Here is a 25,450-nt window from a genome sequence, read left to right on the forward strand (position 1 = left end):
GTTTGAGGACTGCTACGTCTCGCCGGTGGAGAACCCGGAGCTTGACGTGGTGGAGATGGAGGACCTCGAGGAGGGGGGTGCCCTTCGTGTTCGCCATACCAGCGGACCGGGCGGGTCCGCTCGTCGGGGAGAGGGACGACGATGGCGACACCTCGTCGTCTGATGTTTCCGGCAGAGCGTGCAGGCTTGCCGCTCCCCCCACCGCTGCCACAGAGGCCGGTGAGCCGCCTACGTCAGGGCTTCTACGGCCCGGCCCGTCCGGCGCAGCCGGCTTTAGTTTCACTCCCCCTGCCAGACATCTGGCGGTGTGTGGAGGCGACGTGGCGACAGCCACTGAAGACGAAGGCTCCGGTGGCGACATAGGCTGGAATCCTCAGGGTGCAGGGCCACTCGGACACGGAGTGTCTCGGTGTGCCCCACTGGATGAAAGCCTGGCGGCCCATCTGCTTCCGCAGGCAGCTGGGTGGGCAGAGGGGAGAAGGCCCCTGCCCCCGCTGCCGCGTGACCGAGAAATGCTTGAGTATCTGGATAAGATATTCAGGAACAAGATACGTCATAACAGTTATTAATAAAATCACATATTGTTCTCATTGTTCACTCAGTAGTTTCCAACCAGATTTTATTTTTAGCTAGAGCTTGCCACTGCATTCTGAAAAAGATGGATGTGTGATGGGGATTTTTGCCTTTTTTATTGTTCATCACAAGCAGTACACTAACCAAGTTAGGTTATTGTCAAGAGGAACAGGCATAACTGCTCGGGGCGCAGATGGCGGCGACGGCCAGTAATCTTGGTGTGTTGGGAGTATCGCTGATTACCCCTCAGCAGGACACCTCCGCCCCCCCGCCTGAGGGCAGGTGTGATTACTCGGACCGCTGCGTGGGCCAGATGAATAATCTGGTCCACGGTATGGCTACCCCAGCCGGTCGTGTGATGTCCCTGGCCACCGTGGCGTCGCATCACGTGTGGCTAGGTCTGACCGCACTGGCCAAGAAAGACCGAGACGATCTCCTTGGGGCCCCCGTTACCAGGGAAGGGCTCTTCGGATCGATATCCTCGGTCACCCAACGCTTCAGTCGCGTGGAGGGAGAGAGGGCGCAGCTCAGCCGCATGCTGCCGCTGGCTCGCCCTCAGGCCTCTCCGCAAGGGAGAGAGCGCCCGGCGGTGGTAAGGCGGAGAGAGAGGCGCCGGTACAGAGCCCCCAGAGCTCCTGGCGCGCCCTCTGCCTCCGCAGTCCGTCCCGAGGAACCAGCCCAGTACCGGCCCTCACGGGGACAGGCTGACCAAACACGGCGGGCTCCCGCTCCGGCCCCCGCTCCGCCTCAGCGAAGGGGTCTGGGTGGGGGGCTCCGTCCTCCAGGAGTTGACTGGTGGCGGGAGGAAGCGTCCCGGCGGAGAGAGGTGATTTATCCGGCCAGGACGCGAGGGCGAATCCCGCCTCCTCCCTGTTTGATCCCACTGTGACAAGGTCGTCTTTTACTAATAAAAATAAAAGAGATTACTTGTATTCCAGTCTGAGTGTCTTTTCTTTCCACACACCCACACAGCCACGTAATGTTGACCGTACAGATTCCCCACTCGCTGCCCAGGTTGTAACTCCAGTAAAGGAGGCAGCTAGTGCGCATGCATGGGTGAGAGTGATAAACCGCGCTATGCGGGTACAGGGACATTATGGCCGGCGTAGCAGGGTTAGAAAACATTTAACGCCGCTTGAAGCATTTCACTGTTTGGGTGAAAACGTCATGGCGGAGTGCGCGCTCCCACGAGAGCGCGCCACGGTGTGTTCAAGGCCCTCAGTAGAGAGTCAGCCCTTTCTGTGTCGACCCCCCATGGGCAGAGCTTCCCTTCGCGGGGAGTTTTGCGGCGGGACGGGTCACCAGAGAGTACCACAGCTTTATCGCTGGGGCCCCACAGCTGATTGCACATCCTCTAACACAGTGTTATGGGGAATGGAAGCGCAGCTGCGTGTTAACGGAGTGAATGGACAGGACGCTGAGACTGGGTTATTCACTCCAGTTTTGCAGCATCCCTCCCCCGTTCACAGGCATAAGAGAGGCAAAGCTATCATCCCGAGGGGAGATAGGTTTTCTCTCAGCAGAGGTTCAGGCCTTGGTGCAAAAACAGGCAGTGTCTGCTGTGCGCACGCAAGACAGAGAGGGGGGGCATTATTCCCTGTACTTCCTGGTTCCCAAAAAGACAGGCGAATTCAGGCCCATTCTGGATCTTCACAGTCTGAATCTTCACATTGCACGCAGAAAATTCCGAATGTTAACTATAAAACAGTTACTGGGACTGGTGCAGCCAGGCGATTGGTTCACAATCATCGACCTGAAGGACGCTTACTTTCATGTCGAGATTGCTCCGAAACACAGAAAGTATTTGCGTTTTGCCTTCCAGGGGGTGGCCTAGGAGTACAACAGACTACCGTTCGGCTACTCCCTGTCCCCACGCACGTTCAGCAAATGTGTGGCCACAGCGCTCCAGCCGCTGCGCGGCCGTGGCATGAGAGTTTTCTTTTATCTGGACGACCTCATAGTTATGGCCAGGTCCAGGGAACGGGCAATGTTTTACACGGCCCAATTGATCCTACACCTAACCAAGATGGGTTTTGCGATCAATTGGAAGAAAAGCACCCCACCAACAGGGAGTGGTGCTCAATGCAGGCAGGCTACGCGCCACCCTGTCAGAGAGCAGACAGGCCTCCTTGCTTCGGGCAGTTTGCAGACTGCGACAGGGGGCAACAGTGACAACTTTGACTATCATGCAGACCCTAGGGTCTCATGGCGGCGGCTCACGTTATGGTCCCGCTCGGGTTACTGCATATGCGCCGCCTGCAGAGGTGGTTCTCCAACCTGCGTTTAGATCTCAAGAGACACAAACGGCGTCTGGTGACCTCAGTGGAGGGCAACCTCCGGTTCTGGGGGTCCCCGGATCACCTCCGGAGAGGGTCCCCACTGGGACGGGTGACCTCCTACATCACAGTGTTCACGGATGCGTCCGGAACGGGATGGGTAGGGACCTCTTCTTTTTTTATAACTATAATGATCATATAAAGATGTGCCTTTGCCTCACTGGTTGTAGAAAAAGCTTCTTATATTCGTTAGCATAGCTAGCTAACCAGATGCTAATAACAACAAAGTTATTGACTGTATGATCAGTATGACAGATTAGCAGATCGCCACTGGGCTTTCAACTAAAGACACAGCCACGCAAAAACTGCGACATGGGTACGGCTCCTTATGGGTACTGCCATTTTTGGAAGTGCCGGAGCGACGTTCTGGTGCGCTCCGTCAGCACTATACCCCTGTCAGACGAGACATATACCACATGATGACACGTTAGGCTCGTGTTGTGTTTAAGGACCCTGACCTTGGGCCAGGAAAAACAGGCACTCGCTTGTTTAATTTTTTTAATTTGAATTTTTATTGCGGTCTAGATTTCTTTATTTTTTTTATTTTTTCCGTGTGTTTATAAATTACCTCAAGGGCCGTACCAAATGGTTTCGCGGGCCGTATACGGCCCGGGGGCCGGAGGTTCCCCACCCCTGATCTAAGGGAATCTCCATCTCTAACGTCTCAGTGTTTGACATCACCTTATCTGACCATTACTGTGTGCTATTTGATACCCTATTACACACATCGTGTAAAAACAAGGAACTCAAAGTGAAGAAACGGTTCCTAGATTCTGCGGCTGAGCGAAAATGTGCTGACCTTACAAATGGTCTGGATTTATTAAATGGACACTACTCGCTCGATGACATGGTTGACGCCTTCAACAGCAACCTAAGAAAGGCACTGGACAGGGTTGCTCCTGTTAAAACAAAAAACACAAAACGTGACAATTTCACCATGGATAAATCAGACTGTGCGGAAATTAAAGAGACTCTGTAGAACAGCTGAAGGAGGAAAACGGGGGGTTACGTATTGTAACCCTAGTTATATAAGCACAGGTGGAGCCCTCGACTGGACTCTATGGGTACTACTATGAGAACTGCGGTGACTCTCTGCGTAATCCCATACTGGACAATCACAGCATTGCCTCGCACGCTAAATGCGAGGAATTTGTAACTTTTTTTAACAACAAAATAGCAATTATCAGAGCCAATATCACAGTGAACGCCTTCAACTCCCATGAGCATCCAATTAATAAGCCGGCAGTCCTGAGCCGCTTCAGCACAATCTCTGAAACTGAACTGTGTACAATTGTGAGACAAAGTAAGACCTCTACCTGCAGCCTTGACCCTGTCCCCACGCAGCTACTGAAAAAGGTTTTTAACACTGTGTCCACAGATTCTTTGAAAATAATAAACACAAAACTGGAGACGGGCGTATTTCCCAGTGCACTTAAAACAGCTGTTGTAAAGCACATCTTGAAAAAAACGAATCTTGACAGTACACAACTACTTACCCTTCATCAGTAAGATTCTTGAAAAAGTAGGTTTTTTTTGTTTCATTTTTCAGAAGGTTCGGTTTGCGTTCACACAGGCAAAATTCAAACGGACTATAAACTTTAAACACAAGTCATGTGCTCGGAAATGCTGTTCCACAATTGGTCAATTTCTACCGGAGCCTCCACCATGGAGCATCGGCAGGTTATTTTCATGCTGTTGTTAATCTGGAGACCATATCAACAGCAACGATTGTGTATTATAATGATATAGTCAGACAACGTGCGATACAAAACATTATAACACATATAATGAGAGACGTTCTGCAGTAAGGAGGGGGTTTCACCGACGGCAGGTGGCTCTGACTTTTATGTATAGTTTTTAGTTTGATAGTTGTTTTTACTTTACACGGCACTGTTCAACACATCATTCTGCTTCACTCTTTCACTAAAGAAATGAAGACACCCGCGTTCTTGTGACACGTAAATACTACGCTTCCTATGTTTTGGTGCGGACTGCGTTCACACCAGCAATGAACTGCTCCAGAGTTTGCAAGCAAGCGTTCCGAGACCACCTATTTTAGCGGACCAGAGTCCGGTTGTTTAGTTCACTTAAGAGGTCTCGGAATGTGTTCACACCGACCCAAATGAACCGCACCAAGCGGCTACACGCACCAGAGTTCGATTCAACCGGACTATAACAGGCTGATGTGAATGCGCCCTGAGATTCAGACTTACATTTTATACCACATATAAGCAAGGCAGAGATGGAGTATTCGATTCCTGGACTCGGACTCGAGTCGGACTCGAGTGCCGATTTTCGGGACTCGTGACTCGACTCGGACTCGCGCACTGATTGACGCGACTCGGACTTGGACTCGTGAATTCTCGCGCACGATGACTTGGACTCGGACTCGGACTCTAACACAGGTAATGATGACTTGGACTCGGACTCGACTCGGACACTCCTTGGGTGACTCGGACTTGGACTCGGACTCGAACACACGTAATGATGACTCGGACCCGGACTCAAGCAAGTTTTCTCTGGAGTCTGATGTCCTCTGTCCTGGTGTGTGCACCTGCGAGGCGAGTTCACATACTGGGCGCGCCCCCGCTGCTATACCAGTCTAAAGATGTCCAGAGACACACCCCGCATCGTGCTGTATGCTTTCAAAGATTTCGTTTCCATATTGGGAAAGAGCAGCGCAAAATGCACATTATGTGGACAGAAGATTGAAGAAAAGACTGGGACAACGTCGAATTTCAATCGACACCTTTCACAGCGGCACACAGAAAAGTAAGTAGAAATGCTATTGTTAGCTTGCTAACCCACGTTAACGTTAGCCACTAAAGTGACTCCACGAAGGTTTAAGATCATCGGGTTAGGTGGAGGTAGGAAAGGATATCACATCCTAGGGACCAAGTGCAGTTTTATTGTCTAGATAGATACTGTTAAAAAGCTATACATGTCCTTGGTGATACTGCAGATGATGAGTAGCCTAGCCCTAGCATACTGTGAAAATGAAAATTAGAGACTGAAAATGATCTCCGTCACGGAGGCTCCATAACACATTACTCTAAGGATGGAGTTCATACATATAGGTAGGCTGTATTGAACACTATCATCAGAGTAATGTGATCAAATAAATAAATAAAGATTCAGCCGATAACACAAAAGCACATGGCTACTTAACATGCAGAATGTCGTCATTGTGCATGCTAAGTATCCATGTGCTTTCTGGGGCTTAATCTTTATTGATATCATTTAAACGTTCACTTGTTGGTTGTTGGACATTGTGATAGAATATTTATTATATTCGCTTTGTGTTCGACGTTCATAAGTGAAGTGATGTTTTGCCGACTGTGTTGAAATAAATTAACAAAATATTCGTTAATTCCAACACATTTAGAATCATATCCCTTTTTAGCATTAGTGTGTGAATAGGTGGTTTGCTTTGTTTGTGCTTGAACATTCTATTTTTGAAGGCTCAGGATTATGGTTTTGTATTTCACTGTTATATAGCACACTGATAACAATGTTACTTTTTACATTGTTTCTCAATCCTTGAACTCAAACCATATTTGGATGGTCCAAAAATGTATTTAAATTATTATCATAAACATGCCACAACTAGTTTGCAATGGTTGAAACTAATGATTAGTAGTTGGGGTAGCCCTATTTTTAACCATACAATTTATTTAGCAATAAGAAAGATTTTTTGAAATTATTTGGCATCAACAAGCTAAAGTGTGTATTATTTCTTCCCCTAGGCACCAACAATACCGTGCATCACTTTCCTCCGATGTGACATCGGCTGCTGGGTCTAGTAGTCAGAGTATAACATCATTTCTCAGTGAAGGACAGCGAAGGATCTATGACCTCAGTCATCCTCGTCAAAAATCCATAAGTGATGCTGTTGTGAAAGACCTTATCATTAAATGCTGTTTGCCTCTCTCCATTGTCGACAACGAGGACTTCAGGCACTTCCTCCATGTCTTAGACCCTCAATACAGGCCAATAGCAAGATCAACCATCTCCTCTGTGACCATTCCTGGAATGGTCACAGTCCTTAAAGAAAAAATAAAGAACCAACTAGCAGCAGCATCAAGTGTTGCTGTCACCGCAGACATTTGGAGCGATCGAAAGATGCGGTCGTTCCTTGGAGTGACAGGTTGCTGAAGGTTTCGCTATGAGTGGTCGCATTTTCGAGAGCTCCCGCTCCCGCTTTGGAGGTTATTCCTCACGATTTTTTACATATTTCATCCTCCTGACAATATGGATTATGGACTCCTACCTCAACTCATCAATGAGGCAACATCACTTAGAGAAGGAGAGTAGTGAAAGCAGGGATAAAATGAACCACAATGACTTTTACCTTCTCAACGGCTGGGAAAGGAAACACCTCGCTTTTGGAAGTGCAAGCATTCATGCATTATTAACTGCAAACCCGACGCGAAAGTACTTACCCCCGTCAGGCAAACTAGACCGAAGAAGTATGATCGTCTTGGTCTTATTGTTAGCGGGAGACATCCATCTGAATCCGGGCCCGGTGCAGACAAGAAGCCATTCCTGCAGGCTCGAGGAGCTAGCATCACAACTAGCATCACAACTAGCATCTCTTCCGCTACAGCAACAACTACGCGACGACAACAGAGACCATGGAGACAGCGGAGACCGAGGAATCAACGGAGACTTCGACATTCCCCCGGGGACGCCTCGGCAGACAGACACGCATGAGGCAGTGACGAGAGGAAGAGAACCGAGATCCGAGGGAACAAATATCCACCATGTTGTTAGCCACCCTGCTAGCATATCGACGGCTAAAGCTACAACGGAGCCTCCCTCCCCCCACCACCCCACCGCTCCAAGCACCACGGCAGGCCGCAAGCCGTTTGCTGTAACGGACAAAGACAAATATCTTCAAGCTGACGACATTATGCATTTAAACAACAAAAATGGACTACATATTTTTCATCTGAACACTAACAGCCTGAGACACAAACTGGCTGAACTCAGGCAACTGTTCATGAACGGTAAGGCAAGCATATTATGCTTTTCTGAGACCAAATTGGACAATTCCATTACAGATTCAGAGATTGAAATTGAAGATTATCTTGTAGTGAGAAGGGACAGGAACGTGAATGGAGGTGGTGTCTGCATGTACATACATAAAGACACCAATTTCAAAAACCGTACTGACCTGCATCATGAAAATATTGAATCTGTGTGGGTTGAAATTCTTTTTGACAATGCTAAATCTGTAATAGTCGGGACAATCTATAGACCACCGGAACAGAGTGACTTTTATGATACATTAGATGGGTGTTTGGCTGATGTGGGGGATGTAGAGACAATTATTATTGGAGACTGGAACACGGATATGCAACGTAAAGACACGTCCGTCTTCAAGTCCTTCAGTAGGATTTGTGATCTGCACGGCTTCAGCCAGCTAATCACCCAACCCACCCGGGTATGTAAAACAACACAAACTACCATTGATCTCATTCTGACCTCTGACAGGTCCAGGATCTCCAGTAAAGGGGTTATAGCATGCGGTTTAAGTGATCATTATATGATATTCTGTACCCGCAAAAAGCTAAAACAAAAGGCCGGCTGTCACAAAACAGTCATATCTAGAGACCTCAAAAACTACTCTAGCGAGGCCTTTAACCTAGAACTGGAGAGCCTGGACTGGTCAGATGAGCTCAGTGGTACACAAGTTGAAGAAACATGGCTTGGTTTCAAAAACAAATTCTCTGCAATACTCAATGATTTGGCCCCCCTAAGAACAACCAGGGTAAAAAATCGCGCTGAGCCGTGGATGCACTCCGGCATACTGACCGCCATGAAAACCAGAGACAAAAAATGCTCTGAGTTTCATAAAAGTCAGTCAATGCTTTCCAAAAGCACGAGCAGTGAACTCCAGGCCCACGTGACTGAACTAAAAATTGAAAGAAACAGACTAAGAAATGACGTAAGCTCCATGATCAAAACTGCCAAAAAGAATTTCATCAATGACAAAACTGAGGAAAACAAAAATAAACCCCGTGAACTTTGGAAATTACTCAATAACCAGCTTGGCTGCAGTAAAAAACTCAAAACGAGATTTTCAAACGTAAACATAAAGACAGATAACAGGCTCATCACAGACAAACTGGATGTGGCCAAGTACTTGAACATTTTTTTCACAAACATAGCCACAACTCTTGTAAATAAATTACCCTCCCACTCAGGGCTTTTTGGAGTAGATCACATCATGACCTACTACAAAAACCTAGGGGTACGCAAAGATGATTTCAGTCTAGCAAGGGTAACAACAGCAGAGGTACTCATTAAACTGAGCGCCCTCAAACCTAACAAGGCCACTGGCCACGACAATATCCCCTCCAAATTCCTCAGAGACACAGCAACCGCCATCTCACCAGTCATAGCTCACATAATTAACCTCTCCATAAAACAGGGAAAAGTACCCAAAGACTTCAAAATTGCAAGAGTAACCCCCCTGCACAAAAAGGGCAGCAAATTGGACCCAGGCAACTACCGCCCTGTTTCTATACTTACCTCCATCTCGAAAGTCATGGAAAAAATAGTATATGAACAGGTCGAAAAGTACCTCGCAGAAAAGAAACTAATCTATGAATTTCAATCTGGCTTTAGAACATCCCACTCCACTGACACATGCCTTCTTTATTTGAACGACCACATCAAACAAGAGGTGGATGAGGGTAAATACTGCGGCATGGTGATGCTGGACCTACAAAAGGCTTTCGACACTGTCAATCACCCCATTCTGATTGACAAGCTAAAAGCAATTGGTTTTGATAAACTATCGGTGAGCTGGATGCAATCCTACCTGGAGGGGAGAGAACAGATGGTGGAGGTAAACGGTACTCTGTCCCCCCCCCTCCCAGTGAGCTGTGGTGTTCCACAAGGAAGCATATTAGGTCCGTTACTGTTCCTAATTTATGCAAATGACATGTCATCAGCATGTGACTGCAACTTGTTCCTGTTCGCGGACGACTCAGCCCTGCTGGTCTCTGACAGGAGCAGATTGCAGGTTGAAAAAACCCTCAGCTCCGAGCTCGGCAGAATCTGCACCTGGCTCGCCGATAATAAATTATCATTACACCTGGGTAAAACAGAGTCCATTCTCTTCGGTTCGAAACATAATCTCAGCAAATCCGACGACTTCTCAGTTGCAGTGGGTGACATTATTGTCACAAGTAAGAAGGAAATTACATACCTAGGATCTATTCTTGAGGCAAACCTCTCCTGTGACAAAATGGCATCCAATGTAATAAAAAAAGTCAATCAAAGAACTAGATTCCTATACCGGATCTCCTCTCTGGTAAACAAAAACACCCTGAAAACTCTGGCAGGAGCACTCATTCAAGGGTACTATGACTATGCTTGCACGTCATGGTACCATAGCACCTCCAAGGCGCTAAAAATAAAACTTCAAACATCGCAAAATAAACTGGTCAGACTACTGCTTGACCTTTCATCTAGAACCCACCTCACCTCTGCCCACTTTGACAACCTAGGATGGCTTAGAGTAGACGACAGAGTACAGCTACTTGCAATGGGCCTGGTCTACAAGATCCACTACACCTCTATGGTACCCATGTACATGTCAAAATTCTTCCCAAAGGTCAAGGAATACCATGATCATAACACCAGAGGGAGCTCCACAAATCATGTAAAACCCAGATTTGGCACAAAAAAAGGGGAATACACGTTTCGCAATTATGCCACATCAAGGTGGAACGCTCTTCCCACAACTGTAAAGGAAAGTAAAACTATACTTACCTTCAAAACCTCTCTTAAAGAGCACCTTCGGGGGAAAGCATTGCAAAACTGGCCCCGGTAATGGTACAAATCTCAACCTGTCGTACAATGGACAGCTTCCCCCCCCCATCTATGTATATACTCGCATTTTAGACTCTGTTACTAACTGTATATCTGTAGACTTGGTATGTCTTAAATGTCCGGTTAGGATGTATTAGAACGAAATCTAAAATGAAAATTGTAAATAAGCCATCTGTATGGAAAAAACCACCTGTATGTAAATTGTAAATAAGCCATCTGTATGTCAAATATGTCTTATATGTCTTAAATGATATGATGAATTGGAAATGGGGGACCCTGATGTAAACAAGACGAAAGTCTTTCTCTGGTCTGCATCCCCTTAACAATTGTATGTTTTGAGCTGTACTGTACTGTACCCAATATACAAGCTGTTAATAAACTTTTCAATCAATCAATCAATGACAGCACACACAGTGTCTGAAAAAAAAGACGAACTCAGCCTCCAGCCATATCTGCTAACGTGTGAAAGAGTGCATGGAAAACACACAGGAGAGAAGATAGCCAATATGTTTGAAAGCTGTATAGAAGAATATCTTATTAAGGACAAGATCAACTTTATTATAACTGACAATGCATCCAACATGCGAAAAGCATTCCAGGCCAGCTTTCCACCAGAGGAGGCGTGTGAGGAAGAGACTAATGATCCAGGCACATTAGAGGAGGAGGAGGAGGAGGAGGAAGGGGAAATATGGCAAGACCTGACGACAGAGGATCAACAGGCAGTTACTGCTGCTCTGGATCAGAACTGCAAGATGGAGAGACTGTCATGCTTCACGCATACATTGCAGTTGGTGATAAAAGATGGTCTGAAAGAAGCCAGTGAGCTGTCAGGTACACTAGCCAAGCTATCCCGCACAGCCAGCCTCCTCCATAGTAGCACCTCATTTAAAGACCGCTTTGAGTCCTGCTTTGGGGATGCCACAATTCCATCAGCAAATGCCACACGATGGAATTCAACTTTAAAGCAGGTAAAGGCGTATGTTAAATTTGACACGCAAAATCTCTCCTATGTGTTGAACTCAGAGGCACACAAAGCCCTCATCTTATCCCAGCGAGATTATGCTCAGCTGAAAGAACTCATCGAAGTTCTTGACCCATTCCTGAAGGCAACCGACCTGACTCAGGGAGAGAAAACTGTCACAGTCAGTGTGGTTGTGCCCTGTGTCCTTTCTCTGCACTGCCATCTGCAGGAAATAAGAGGAAGAGTCAGATACTGTGGGCCCCTGGTGAGAGCTCTGGCGAGCTCCTTGAAAACAAGGTTCACAGAGATCTTCCACGCAGTGAAGATGCCAGGATGCGAGCCAGCTGAAGGAAGAGGTCCCACCAAATTTCCTTTCACGACTGCCTACTTCATAGCATCTGTGTTGGACCCATCGTTTGGTTTCCAGTGGCTAAAACATGATGTGCAGCTGACAGTGCAGTGATGACAAAGATCAGCTAATGACTCAAATCATTGGTGAGACATGTTCACTTGATATATATGTATGCAGGCTCTAACTTAAACTAGTTATTATTAATTATAGTTATATGTGTACATGGATGTCTAGAAGTGGTTTATCTGTTTGTAGATATTGGGGTGTGTGTAGCCAAAATAAAAATACTCAATCCTTATCGAAAGAATTACCCGAATATAAGGCCATTTTTACACATTAGCCTCTTCAAGTAAAACAAATTAACATCATCATCTATAATATGGTATCACAAACAAAAGAATAAGATCAGTAGCAGATTTATTCACAAAAGTATACCCTCTCATTTCAGATTGTATCAAGGCAGAGGGTGAGAAGCAAATGATCTCAACAGCAGACACAGCAGCAGGACCAGAACCAGGTGATGTTCCAGTGTCTCCTCCTGAAGCTCCTCAGAAGAAGCTGAGAATGTTCTCCCACTACAGCAAGACTCCCTCCTCCACCAACAGTCGGTCTGTCCATGCTCAGCTGGCTGCATACCTCGACTTGATTGACAACCAGGCCTCAGACCCATGCTTCAAGTTTTGGCAACAAAATAAATCCCAGTTCCCTGACCTCTATCGGGTTGCCACACAGGTATTCTCCATCCCTGCTTCCAGTGCACCCATTGAAAGGGTATTCAGTCATGGAGGCATTTTTATGAGGCCTCACCGTGCAAGGTTGAGTTGTTCCATGTTGTCAAATCTGATGCTTTTAAAATGCAACATGCATGTTTAAGTGTGTGTGCCTGAGTGGGTGCTCACCTGCTCCTGACGTTAGCAGCTAAAAACATATTGTTATGCCAGACTAAAGTTCCCTGTCAGCTCTCCTAACAGGATTGGATTTTTTTGTATGTTTGTTACGTGGTAAAATACAGGATGGTTGTATTTAAATTTGGGGAAATATTTTGTTCAGATTGATTGGAGTTTTGAGGTTGTGCTCAGTTAATCTGCCACACAGTACTGTCTGTTTAGGGCCAGATGGCACTGCATTTTGCTGTGTGAATTAGTTTGTGTATTCCAATTAGTGTTAATAGTTCTTTTTCTGGTGATTTATAATTGTGTTGATTAATATAATGTCAGGCTGGTCCTGAGGCTGAACAGGGTCCAGAAATTGACTCAAGCTCAGCTCTTAGCATTGCAGGGCTTTCTGGTGATATAAGAGTGGGTCACTGTTTTTAAGATGAGGCCAACATTTATTTGCTCTTTTTATCTTATTTTAAGATGTAATACTCTATGGGAATTGGCCTCATTCGGCTCTGCTGGTGTTGTTTGTGCTTTTTCCGTACACCTGTAAGATGCTTTTTAAGCATTCTAAATGCATAATTTCAACTGGGTGTCTGTCCAATAGGGCCAAATTATGGTAGGAGAGGGGACTCCATCACTTCACTAACATAGAGAGGAATTGGTTCTATGACTTCGAGCCAGATTCAAATTGGAAATGTAATGAAAATGTTACTTGTATTGCGTAGAAAGCCCTGCATGCTTTCTCTCATGTTCTATTGTTCTTAATAATGTCTTTTCAGTTTCTGTGGGTTTTCAAACCATTAAATAAGTTAAAGAAAATTGTGACAGTGTGTCATTGTGTTGTGGAACTGGACTCAACCTTGATCATGATAATAATAATAATAATTAATATTAATATTAGTAATAAGCTTTATATTTGTATAGCACCTTTTTAATAAAAGAATTGTAGCCAAACTGGCTTCACAGCAGTTCAATAGACACATTAGTATAACATGACAGGATAAAAGCAATGTAGAGGAGCAGCTACATTTCAACACATATATCCACTAAGATTAATACATGAAGACTTGGGACTCGGACTTGACTTGGACTCTTCTTAGGTGACTCGGACTTGGGTTGCGTTCGAATACTCCAAAAAAACAGCTCCTAAGTTCTAACCCTATCGTCTATTCCTTGACCTCGGAGTGAAACGTCATGGGGTTAAGGGATAGTGGATAGGAGAATTCAAAAGGATTTAGGAGAAGAGACTGCGGTACTTTAGAGAATCCGACTGCACTTTCACTATCCGACGTGTTTATGATGCGCCAGCAGAGGTCATAAATGTGCGCCTGCTGCTGTGGGGAAACTATGGAAACTACAGTTTTCTATACAGTGGACTACAACATGGATGTTTAATAAGAACGAGGGACTACTGTAAACTCATCTAGAGACTCTGCACCGTGCTCTGATGCTGTTGTTTTATGCTTTATGAACGGGGACAACAGAGAAACATATTCTTCATGACCAAAGTTGGAATTGAAATAAAAAAGGAAAGTGAAACTTATGCTCGTCACCCTCTCCCTCCGGTCCACATTAATACAAATGATCCCAATACATATGATTGTATGAAAAGATCTTAAAATCAATACAAATGTATTTATTATAAACGTTAGTCCTTAACATCTATCACTGTGTATATCACCATTCAAACATCTTTTAAAAGTTGAACAAACCCCACACAGCTCAGTAAAGACTGAAATGTTGACTTTATTTGATCATTTCAGTAAAAACTAACGTTCATATTTCTCTTTTTGATTATAATACTGATGAACGTTCAAAACAAAGCACTTTGGCAACTTACCACATACGTTTTAAAATGCTTAATAAGCACCGTAACTTTCATGATATCATTTCTCGTTCATAATCGGTTGTTTCCGTGAACGGCCGACTGTTGTGTGACGGCAAATGCTGCGGCCGCAAGGCATTGTGGGGCAGCATTTTCTCCTCTCCTTTCGGTTAGGGAGGTCCAGTGGTTCCTAGGCTAAAGGAGGTTATAAAGGAAGTTTGAAACCTCCTTTCCTTTTAATTTAGAGAATTGGAACGGCACTTATCATGGCTGCCACTGAGGGACTTCCGGGTCATTTCACTCCGTTAGGAAGGTTCCTAAGCTAAATGGACTATTCGAATGCAACCATGGACTTGGACTTGAACACAGGTAATGATGACTCGGACTCGACTCGGACACTCCTTGGGTGACTCGGACTTGGACTCGGACTCGACTACGACTCTCCCTTGGTGACTCGGACTTGGACTCGGACTCGACTACGACTCTCCCTTGGTGACTCGGACTTGGACTCGGACTCGAAGAGTGGTGACTCGAGAGTGACTTGGACTTGTGTATTGGTGACTTGACTACAACACTGAAGCAAGGTGACTAAGGCAGCTTTCTTACACCTAAGAAATATTGCCAAAGTACACTCATTTTTAAACCAACAAGACGCTGAAAAGCTCATACATGCATTCATATCAAGTAGGTTAGACTACTGCAATGCACTCTTCGCTGGTCTTCCAAAAAAAATCAATAGAAAAGCTTCAGCTTATCCAGAACTCCGCCGCCAGGCTTTTAACAAAAACCAGAAAAAGAGAGCACATTACTCCTGTTTTATCTGAACTACATTGACTGCCAGTGTATTTAGAATTGATTTTAAAATTATTTTACTGACTTTTAAAGCTCTTAATGGTTTGGCACCCACTTATCTCACACAGTCACTCTCGTTTTATGTCCCTGGACGAACCCTGAGGTCCTCTTCAGCTGGCTTTTTAAATAACCCCAAAATAAAATGGGTGAGGCTGCTTTTATCCACTATGCTCCCAAACTGTGGAACACCCTACCAGGAAATATCAGAGGCCAACTCAGTGGACAGCTAAAGACACATCTTTTTAGATTAGCTTTTTATTAGCAACCCCCGACTTTAAATGTTCTTTTATTCTTTAATATTTACCTAACTTTATATTGTTTTATTTATTATAGGTCTTAATCTTTTTCTTTTTGTTGTACCTTTATGTTCACTTTGTTTTATATTTTATATTGTTGCATCGACTCAGTTGTCTTGTGTCTTATCTGTCAGAGAGAAGCCATTATTTATTTCATTTTATTTTTATTATCATACATTTTACCTCCTTGTGTCTATCAACCTGATAAAATGTAATATTTTGCTGCATGTACCTTCTTAACAAATAATCTGAGGGGAATTTCTTGTTGTTTGTTTTTAAGTTGTGATGTGTCATTTTGTAAAGCACTTTGAGCTGCATGTGTTGTATGAAAAGTGCTATATAAATAAAGCTTTATTGCACAAAAACACTCCTCATCACACTGCACATTTCTTCTCTTAAAATGTAAGAGTTTTTGATTCAAGGTCATACAAAGGAAAGGGACTTACACAAGAACAATATTTGTCGCACAGAGAGCCGATACCTCTTGGCTGCAATGTTCATAAAGGCTTCATCGTTCAAATGTTTGCATGCAAAAGGGTAAGCTATTTCCATAGGAGATCAAATCTGAGTGCTGTGTTTCATTATGTATGCAACAGTAGCAGAAAATCAGTCGAGAGAAAACTGTGGAAGTCCAAACGTTGAGCCTCCTGTGGAGAGGCCGCTAACCTCCAGGCCTCATATAAATGCCAGAAAAACAAGTCTAATAATATCCCGTTTATCCCAGTCTGCTCTGAGCGGGGAGGCTGTGACACCGAGATATTGCAGCATGCGAACGGTCTGCAATGGGTGATCAGGGAAGATAACTCAGCTAACCCTAACCCTGATGCACAGAACATCAGAGCTGCAACATTGGACTAAGTATCCAGAATTAATACGATTATATTATTCAGTCTAGTAAACAAACAAAGAGATCACTGCCAAGACGGTGACAACCAGACGCACTAATGTTGACCCTCACTGCAGTTCTTCAGGAACCTATGGGTGATGTCACTGAAACAACGTCCATACTTTATAAAGTCTATGGTCTGAACCCATCCTGTGAAGACGCTGAAGGAGCTGCTGCTTCTTGGCTGCGCAGACATTGTGTTCGCTACTCTAGCTTCCTCCTGATAACTTTTCCTCCACCACATGCTAACATTTTGTGATTTTAAATTAAATGAGTCCTGTACTCCCTGTGAGTACAGGACTCAGTCATCCTGTACTCCCCTCTTTCTATAAAGAGCCCCAACGGAGATAATGCTCCAGTCATCCAAACTGCTGTGTTCTGAATTGGTTGTTTGGTATTCAACACCCCAAGGTTGTGGACTATTGATTTAAGTATGCAGTGAAATTGGAAGAGACAGACCCTTGTAACGATTTTAAGAAATGTCAAAGTTGGAGCTGCACATATGGGGAGGTCGGGGTTAAGGGTCATTAGTTAATATACACTTCAGTATGTATAGCTTATGCTTCAGCAGAAGTTATTTTTTGAGAAAACAAACAGGCTGCTAATTTGATGGGACAGATTCTGGGAGGAACAGGAAATGATCAGGGGCAAAGGTAAAGTCAGGGCAGGGAGAAATCCTTGGGCTGATTTATTTCCTGGATTAGTTCAATTTTTCCTTGACTCTCTAACCTAAAACTCATATTGTAGCATATTTTGTTTCCTTCTGTACATATTATTTTTGAATAACTTTTTTTGTTTTGTTTCTACCAGGCATCTATAATGCTTACACAAAGGGGAATGTTTGAGTTATACACTTTTTTATTTCCAAATATTTCAAATTATATCTCATCTTCACATAGTACGATAACAATGAAAATATCTGATTTAGTCATAGTTTAAATGTATTTAGGATTATTTCCTAGAAGTTTTTGGGTAAATATGTTCCTTAGTGTAGGAGCCACATTTTAATGATGCAAGCTTAAATGCAAAAGCATAAATCTTGAGGTTGCCAAGATGAGGCTGATTGCAATGTCTTCAGTTTAACAGGTATTGGTCATAAGTATTAGTGAAATGTATCAGGTCTCATGTAAAACCTGTTACATTTAAATCTGAAAAGAATGAAGCTTAAGCAGACATACCAAAACTCCATGTTGAAATTCCCTACTTTTCAGCCAAAATTAACATAAAGACTATGACCATATTTTAAATTCTGCTTGTCTGTGTTTTGGCAGTGTTGGATATTGTTACCTCTGTAGCCCATTCTCGCACCTCCCATCCTTAATTCAATAGAGGAGTGACTGTATATTTGTGTTAACAAGTAAAGAGTCCATAGAAGATAGAATTACTAACAAAGAACTGCTAACAGAGCACTTATATACTAACAAAGGACTAGCTTATCTAAATCCAGTTGAGTAGCACTTGAAATGTTTTGGCTCTATGAAACCTGATGTACTTATATGATTCTGTTTGCTTCAAGTTTGTATCTTCTTGGTCGAATGCACTTATTGTAAGTCGCTTTGGATAAAAGCGTCAACTAAATGCAATGTGATGTAATGTAATATAGAAGTAACACCATTGTGAGTTTATGTACTCTGTATATGCTGTGAAAATCTGATAAAATGCATGTTCACAACCATTCATACCTCACCCTGGAAATGACTTTTTTGTATCACAATGACTCACCTCATGTTACATTAGATTTCTGAAGAACACGCAGAGGGTCTGAATAAATGGAAGTATACTGTAAGTGAAGCCTTTACATGGTTTTTATTTAAGTATAATTTATATTTCTCTAAGGCTAATAATTATTAGTTTTTTTACTATTCCATGTGTGTAACACTTAAATAAGACTTTAGTTACATCTGGAGTAAATTAATAAGCTACCCTGCAGTATACAAAGTCATTAAAACTAGCTACAGCTTTGATAACACTAATGCAGGGGTACTCAAACTTTTTTATTGAAGGTCCACTTGTGAATTTTAAACAAGGTCACTGGTCCGGAACAACGCCAGTAAAGTGCGTGACATAAATCAACATCCATAACATATACACACACACATTCAATACATACATTGTATTGAGCTAGTGGGAGAAATGGCACTGTTTGCCTGTAGCCAATGCCTTGAACCTCGGCACAAAAGGTGTGATAGCCAGGCGGAGGCACTGACCCAAGTGTTCATTTGTCAAACTGCTGCGGTATGAGTTTTTCACAATGTTCATTGTGGAAAATCCAGACTCACAGCAATATGTTGAACCGAACATGGTGATCAAATAAATGGCCACCTTCTGAAGGTGGGGGACATTTGCTGCAGTAGCCATCTTTGTCCAGAATGTCACAGGGTCAGTCCACTTCCTTCAGAGCAACATTCTCCTGGAGATCTATGAGCTCAGTTTGCAGAGTTGAAACATTTGCCCACGGGAAGATGCTCTGTGCCTCTCTTGAGAATTCTTGAACATTCTTCACCAGAAATGGAGATCCAATACAGAGCAGGACTTGCTTACCAAGACTGAAATCATCAAAACGTTTTTGAAAATTCTCAGCCAGCCTCTCCAGGAATGCAACATGAGTGTGATGGTGATTACCATTAGTTTGCTCCAATAGTGTTGGAAAGTGGAGATGTGCCTCTGTTATGTCACTCCTGAAGATCTCCAACTTTCTTTGGAAAGAACGTATTGCTGACATAAGGTCACACACCGTGTTGCCTTGGCCTTGGAGTTTGAGGCTGAGCTCATTTAGATGAGATGTCACATCCACCAAAAAGGCCACACATTCCATCTTTTCATCATCCTGCAGAAAATCAAGGTACTGTTTGGCTTTGGCATTTTTCTGCTCAGACAAAAACATCTGCAGGTCTTTCCTGATGGCCCAAAATCGCTCCAGAACCCTTCCCTTACTCAGCCACCTCACGTTGTTATGAAGGAGAATGTCATCATAAGCTGCATTGACCTCTGTCAGAAATGCACGCAAAAGGCGGTGCTGAAGGGCTGAGGAGAGGTAGTTCACAAGCTTCATAATTGTCTCCATGACATCTGAGTATTCTTTTCCAAGATTGGCACACAGCACTGACTGGTGAATGATGCAGTGGTATGACAGCAGGTCTGGATGGTGCTCTTTCAGGCGCTGAACAGCTCCCTTCTCTCTCCCAATCATGGCTGGAGCTCCATCAGTTGCAATGGACACCACAGTCTTGAGGTCAATTCCCATTTCATTCAGCATCTGCATGATGGCTTCATAAATGTCCTCTCCCCTGGTGTGGCCATGGAGGGTTTTGAGGCCTAATATGTCCTCACAAAATGTTCCCTTTGCCTCACTGTAATACCTAACGAAGACGCTTAGCTGGGCGTTGTCAGTGCTGTCAGTTGATTCATCAACAGCCAATGAAATGCACTCTGCATTTTTTATGTCATCCGTCAGCTGTGTCACCAGGTCTTTTGCAAGTAATTCAGTTCTCCTGGTTGTAGTGGAGTTTGATAAGTGTAACAGGACAGGGCAGATAAAGAGAAAAGTGGTAGTGCAGCAATCACGACAGAGGCAGTGTTCAAATCCAAAAAAAGGCTTTATTGCTAACAAACTCAAAAATACCTTTAACTAAACAAAGGCTAACGTAGCCGGGCCGCTAACCGACTTACCAGCTTACAAAAATGTTTCCTCACGCTGGGAGCCTCCTGCTCCCTCCATGTGCCACACACAACTGAGCAACTCTGTGTGCTTTGTCTCCCTTGAGGGAGTGATTAGCACCAGGTGTGAGGTCTCCACACCTGGTCCCAATACTGCTAATTGGCAGCGGGTGGAGCCACCTATTGGGAATGTAGGTGCCTCTCACTACTCTGCCTCTCAGTCCCTTACACACCCCCCCCTTCAGTTCTGGCCTAGGAGAGGTGACCATGGTCCACAGGGCATCTCTACGGGACAGGGCATCTGCATTCCCATGCTTGGCTCCGGCTCTGTGGATGATAGAGAAGTTAAACTCCTGTAGTGAGACAAACCACCTTCCTACTTTAGCGTTTGTGTCTTTTTTATTTGCCATCCAGATCAGTGGGGCATGATCAGTTACCAGAGTGAAGTGACGTCCCAAGAGGTAATACCGGAGGCGCTCAAGCGCCCATTTTATTGCTAGGCCTTCTTTCTCCACAGTAGCATACACTTGTTCCCTTGTGTTCAGCTTCCGGCTGATGTACATGACGGGGTGTTCCTCACCGTGAACCTCCTGGGATAGTACTGCTCCTATGCCCACCTCTGACGCATCCGTCTGCACAATCATCCCCCGGCTGAAGTCTGGGGTCACCAACACCGGCCGTGCGCAGAGAGCCCTCTTAAGTTCCTCAAAGGCGTGTTCAGCCTCTCCTGTCCACTTGACCATTAGCGGCTGTGAGTCTCTGGTCAGGTCTGTAAGGGGAGAGGCTACTGTGGAGAAGTTTGGGATGAAACGGCAATAATAGGACGTCAGACCCAAGAATGTTTTCACCTGTTTCTTTGTTGACGGCCGTGGCCAGTCCTGGATCGCCTGAACCTTCCTTTCTTGTGGTCTAACGTTGCCCCGCCCAATGGTGAAGCCCAGGTATTCGGCTTCCTCTAGTCCAAGCTTGCATTTTCTTGGATTAGCTGTCAAGCCCGCCCTGCGGAGAGATTCCAGCACTGCTGCAAGCCTTATGAGATGGCTATCCCATGAGTCACTGTGGATAACAACGTCATCCAAATAGGCAGCTGCATACTCACGATGTGGCCTCAGAACCTTGTCCATCAGTCTCTGGAACGTGGCTGGTGCTCCATGAAGCCCGAAGGGAAGCACAGTGTACTGGTACAGCCCTGTGGGGGTGGCGAAGGCCGTCTTCTCTCTTGAGGCAGCTTCAAGTGGGACCTGCCAATACCCTTTCGTCAAGTCCAGAGTGCTGATATACCTGGCTTCCCCAAGCCGATCAATTAGCTCATCTATCCTGGGCATAGGATACGCATCAAACTTGGAGATTTCATTCAATTTTCTGAAATCATTACAAAACCTGTTGGTTTTGTCTGGCTTAGGAACCAGAACGACAGGGCTGGTCCACTCACTGTGAGATTCTTCAATCACCCCCATAGCCAGCATTTTCTGCACTTCTTGCTCAATGGCCGCCCGTCTTGCCTCCGGCACCCGGTAGGGTCGCATCTTTACCTTTTGGCCAGGCTCTGTGTGGATTTGATGTTCCACCATCGTTGTGCGTCCAGGTCGTAGTGAGAACACATCCAAACTCTGCTGAACCAGTTCCTTGGTTTGCTGTAACTGAGCTTTGGATAGCCCTGGACCGTATTCAACTTCGGCCACCTCATGGTCTGGAGAAGGGGATACAAACAGGGAACAAGAACACAGCAGTGCCTCTCGGGCATACCATTTCTTTAACAGGTTAACATGGTATATTTGGGATGGTTTGCGACGGCCAGGTTGGCGTACCTTGTAGTTGACTGGTCCCACCTTCTCTGTCACTTCATAGGGACCTTGCCACGATGCCAGGAATCTGTGTTCTGTGGTGGGGACCAGGAGAAGCACTTTATCCCCGGGCAGGAACTCACGTGGTTGGGCACCTCTGTTATACACTTTCCTCTGGGCTTCTTGGGCTTGAGCCATGTGCTCTCTGACCATGGGCCAAACATCTTTCATATGCGTCTGCATCGTCTCTACATGCTCAATCAGGCTCCGATGGGGGCTTGGTTGCTCCTCCCAGGCTTCCTTCGCGATGTCGAGAAGTCCTCTGGGCTGTCGGCCATACAGCAGCTCGAAGGGGGAGAAACCGGTTGAAGCCTGTGGAACTTCCCTGATTGAAAACAGGACATAGGGCAGAAGCTGGTCCCAGTTACGACCATCCTTGTCAACAACCTTCTTTAACATGGATTTCAACGTCTTGTTAAAGCGTTCTACCAATCCGTCTGTCTGCGGATGGTAGACAGATGTACGAAGCTGCTTTACCTTGAAGAGCCTGCAGAGATCCTTCATTATCTTGGACATGAAGGGAGTGCCTTGGTCTGTTAGCATCTCTTTAGGAATCCCAACTCGACTGAACAGGTGAAGCAGCTCCCGTGCAATCACTCTCGTTGTCATGTTCCTCAAGGGAATGGCCTCCGGGTACCTGGTTGCATAGTCAAGGATCACAAGAATATACTGATGTCCCCTGGCAGACTTCACCAGCGGCCCCACTAAGTCCATGGCAATGCGAGAAAACGGTACATCGATTATCGGTAGAGGTATTAGGGGACTTTTAAAGTGTGGCTTGGGACTCATCTTTTGACATTCAACACAGGTGCGACAATAATCCTCTATAGCCCTTACCACCCCTGGCCAGTGGAACCGGCTCCCAATCCGCTGCCTTGTCTTCTCAACCCCTAGGTGGGCCCCTAGGACATGGCTGTGAGCCAGATGCAACACTGTGGACACATATTGTTTTGGGACAACCAACAAGTCTCTTCGCTGACCTTCAACCTCTTTGGCATAGTATAACAGATTATTTTTTATTAGGAAATGAGGACATGTAAGCTCACCCACTCCTGGAACTGGTTTTCCCTCTATTTCCGTAACATTGCTGCGTGCATGCAACAGATTGGGGTCTTCCATCTGGGCGGTCCCGAACTGGCCCTTCAAACTTGGAAGCAATGAGACTTCCCCCTCCTCATGACCTGTGCTTAGGTCTCCAGGGAAAGCAACAAAAGGGTTATCATTTGCCTCGTCTGCACTGGAAGATTGGTTGCCTCTCTGCTCCTCCGGCACAGCACACACAACGTTGGGGAACTGCTGAGGAGAAGTACCCTGGGTGGCAGTTTGTCCTCTCTCTCGTTTTCCTTTGGCACGCTTGTGCTTTTTGGGACTCACCTCCTTCTGGTGCCGCAGGCGCTTGTATAGTGGGCAGTCTCGCCCCACCAAGACTGGGACTGGTAGGGAAGGAACCACCCCCACTTTCATCTCACAGCTGCCTTTAACTGTGGTAAGGTGGATGAGGCAAGTGGGGTATAATTTAGTGTCCCCATGGACACAGGAGACGGGCACAGTCTCTTCAGATGGCAAATGGTCGAGGAGGTGGGGTTGAATGAGGGTTACCACACTTCCTGAGTCCACTAGCGCCTCTGCATCTTTTCCATTTACTTTGACTGGTATCATTTGAGCCAGGGAGCTTTCCTGTACCCAGCAAGAGTCAAGAAGGTGGCAGGGCCTTGCACCAGATGAGTTGGCGGTCGGCATTAGCTCATCCTTCCCTGGGCAGTCCCGGGCAATATGGCCTGTCTCCCCACACTGGTAGCAACGCGGTTGGCCCTCTGGCAGGTAGGACTGTCGTCGCCTTACCTCTTCTGGTTCCCATCGCGGTTCTCGTGCCCGTCTAGTCCGTGATGCTTCCCCACTGACTTTCCGGCCCCACTCGGTGTCTGGTCGTGTGGACTTAAGCAGGTCCGCTGTGACCACGTGGCTCTCCACTACGTTAACCAACTCATCCAGACCGGCTGGATTCTGCTGGCTTGTCATTTTCTTGATCTCATAGGGCAGAGACCGAATATATTTGTCCATCATTATCCTCTCTAAAACACTTAACTTTTCGGGGTTGCATGTCAGCCAGGCTCTGGTTACCCGGCCTAGGTCATACATCTGGGCCCTGGCTGACAACTCTGGCTTGTATTTCCATTCATGGAACCGCTGGGCTCTTGCTGCTAAGCTGTAGCCATACCTCGCCAGGATTTCCTTCTTCAAGACGACGTAATCCTTTGCTTGGTCCGGAGGGAGGTCGAAGTAAGCTTGCTGTGCCGGGCCCAGGAGGAACGGTCCAACCAGATCAGCCCAGGAGTCCCTTGGCCAGCCCTCTCTTTCAGCTGTGCGCTCAAAGGCCGTTAAGTAGGCCTCTATCTCATCACTCTCTGTCATTTTGGGGATGAATCGACCTGGGTTAGGCTGCATGGTTGCTTCCCTCTGGACAGGAGAGGCTGCTGTAAGGCATTTTTGGACCTCCATGTGGAGAAGTGCATTCTGTTTCTGCTGCTCCTGTATCATCTGCCGTTGCAGAGTCTGCTGCTCAGTAGAAATACGCACCAACTCCTTTAGTACATCCTCCATCTTGAAAACGTAAAAAAAAAAAATTGTTCTGACTGCAACACCACCAATAGAGTCTTTATGCCCGCATTCTCCACCAGTGTAACAGGACAGGGCAGATAAAGAGAAAAGTGGTAGTGCAGCAATCACGACAGAGGCAGTGTTCAAATCCAAAAAAAGGCTTTATTGCTAACAACTCAAAAATACCTTTAACTAAACAAAGGCTAACGTAGCCGGGCCGCTAACCGACTTACCAGCTTACAAAAATGTTTCCTCACGCTGGGAGCCTCCTGCTCCCTCCATGTGCCACACACAACTGAGCAACTCTGTGTGCTTTGTCTCCCTTGAGGGAGTGATTAGCACCAGGTGTGAGGTCTCCACACCTGGTCCCAATACTGCTAATTGGCAGCGGGTGGAGCCACCTATTGGGAATGTAGGTGCCTCCCACTACTCTGCCTCTCAGTCCCTTACATAAGGGTATCTGCTTAATTTTCTCAGACATCTCCTGTTTCTCCTTACCCTCCAACAAAGCCTCAGTTACTTCAGTCATGCACTCCTTCACTAC

The 25,450-nt window shown here is 45.6% G+C and overlaps 1 protein-coding gene across 1 annotated transcript; it reads right to left on the reverse strand.

Annotated features, from left to right (window-relative positions):
* Nucleotides 1-20,669: 20,669 nt before the first annotated feature.
* Nucleotides 20,670-25,049, reverse strand: LOC117483685. Its single transcript, XM_034132044.1, has 2 exons — nucleotides 20,902-25,049; nucleotides 20,670-20,791 (listed from the first exon to the last, which is right to left on the reverse strand). The coding sequence occupies exons 1-2, from the start codon at nucleotides 24,907-24,909 to the stop codon at nucleotides 20,750-20,752; spliced, it is 4,050 nt and encodes a 1,349-aa protein (XP_033987935.1). The 5' UTR covers nucleotides 24,910-25,049; the 3' UTR covers nucleotides 20,670-20,749.
* Nucleotides 25,050-25,450: the final 401 nt, after the last annotated feature.

The sequence above is a fragment of the Trematomus bernacchii genome, unplaced genomic scaffold (assembly GCF_902827165.1).
Source record: "Trematomus bernacchii unplaced genomic scaffold, fTreBer1.1, whole genome shotgun sequence".
Lineage (NCBI taxonomy): Eukaryota > Metazoa > Chordata > Actinopteri > Perciformes > Nototheniidae > Trematomus > Trematomus bernacchii.